This window comes from Temnothorax curvispinosus, unplaced genomic scaffold (assembly GCF_003070985.1).
Source record: "Temnothorax curvispinosus isolate PA1 unplaced genomic scaffold, ASM307098v1 QBEX01003881.1, whole genome shotgun sequence".
NCBI lineage: Eukaryota > Metazoa > Arthropoda > Insecta > Hymenoptera > Formicidae > Temnothorax > Temnothorax curvispinosus.
In genome coordinates, this window is record NW_020213661.1 from 1 (window position 1) to 1,279 (window position 1,279).

Consider the following 1,279-nt stretch of genomic DNA (forward strand, 5'->3'; position numbering starts at 1 on the left):
TTAAACGTAAGTTAGGAACTCCTGTTAGTGAGAATACCAAACTTTTTTGCGAGAAACTGGATCAAAAAAGGGTAAAAAAATCCACGTTATCCCAGAGCATAGAGGCTAAGATGCGTAGAGCACAACTTAAAATTGAAAGAGAAAATTTGAGAAAAACGTTGGAAAATCGCGAAGGTATTACTTATCAAAGCAACATTTCGTTTGACAGTGTTGATAATATGAAGTGCATAGAAGAATCAACAATTTTATCTGTAGAAAATTGTAAATTGGTTTGTTTTGATCTTGAAACATCTGGTCGTCGAAAAGATGCAGATGTATTGCAAATAGCAGCAAAAGTTGATGAGAACATTTTTTCCATTTACATTGAACCAACACAAACGATCGACAATGAAGCTAGTCAAGTGAATGGTCTAGAAAATATTGATGGAGAGCTATTTTTGAATGGTGAGAAATTACTCACTGTGAGTATGCGTGAAGCTTTACAAGCGTTTTATGAATTCTTATCTAAATTCACCAAAGGTTCATTGTTGATTGCGCATAATGCAATATTTGATATAACTTTCCTAGTCAGAGAAATAAAAAAGTATTCATTGGTTGACGAGTTCAAAAAAATTATTTATGGCTTTAGCGATAGTTTAAAATTATTCAGAAAAAAATTGTCAGACCGTAAAGGTCCAGGTATGTTCACTCTCGCAAAATTGGCAGAAGACTTTTTAAAAAATGATTCATTCGAAATGAACTTCCATGAAGCTACGTTTGATGTTATCGTATTAGAAAAATTGGTACGTCAGTTGTTAGATGTTGAAAGTTTATTTTCTTGTGCATGCATTTATGCAACTGCAATTAATAAATCCATTAATGATAGGGAAATAAATTCTAAAACTGAAACTTTTTCGGCTATGAAAGGTGTTATTACGGATTACATGATGAAAAAATTAGCAGCTTCGGGAATCACATATGATAACTTAGTTCACGATTTTAAAACCAAGGGTGATACATATATAGTTTCATTATTATCAGAATCGCGAGGAGACAAAAAGCGAATAACGAACAAGAAACAAATTATTAGTTCTATTATTAACCATTTAAATAGTATTACTAGTTAGTAGATGGAGGATAATTTCTCCAAGATTTATCAGACTTTTAACTGAAAAGTACAACTTAGAATTATAGAAAATCTATATCACACGAGACTGAATGTAGATAACAATATAATAAATATTGAGAAATCGTCCCAGCAAACGAAAAAAGATTGAAAAGAATTAAAACGGGATTGCCA

At 31.5% G+C, this 1,279-nt stretch overlaps 1 protein-coding gene across 1 annotated transcript; it reads left to right on the forward strand.

Moving 5' to 3' along the window:
- Window positions 1-24: 24 nt before the first annotated feature.
- On the forward strand, window positions 25-782 carry LOC112452964 (DNA polymerase III subunit epsilon-like; the record flags this gene model as incomplete). Its single annotated transcript, XM_025013449.1, has 1 exon — window positions 25-782. A coding segment is annotated over exon 1 (672 nt), but the record flags the coding sequence as incomplete, so codon positions are not given.
- Between the last annotated feature and the right edge of the window lie 497 nt (window positions 783-1,279).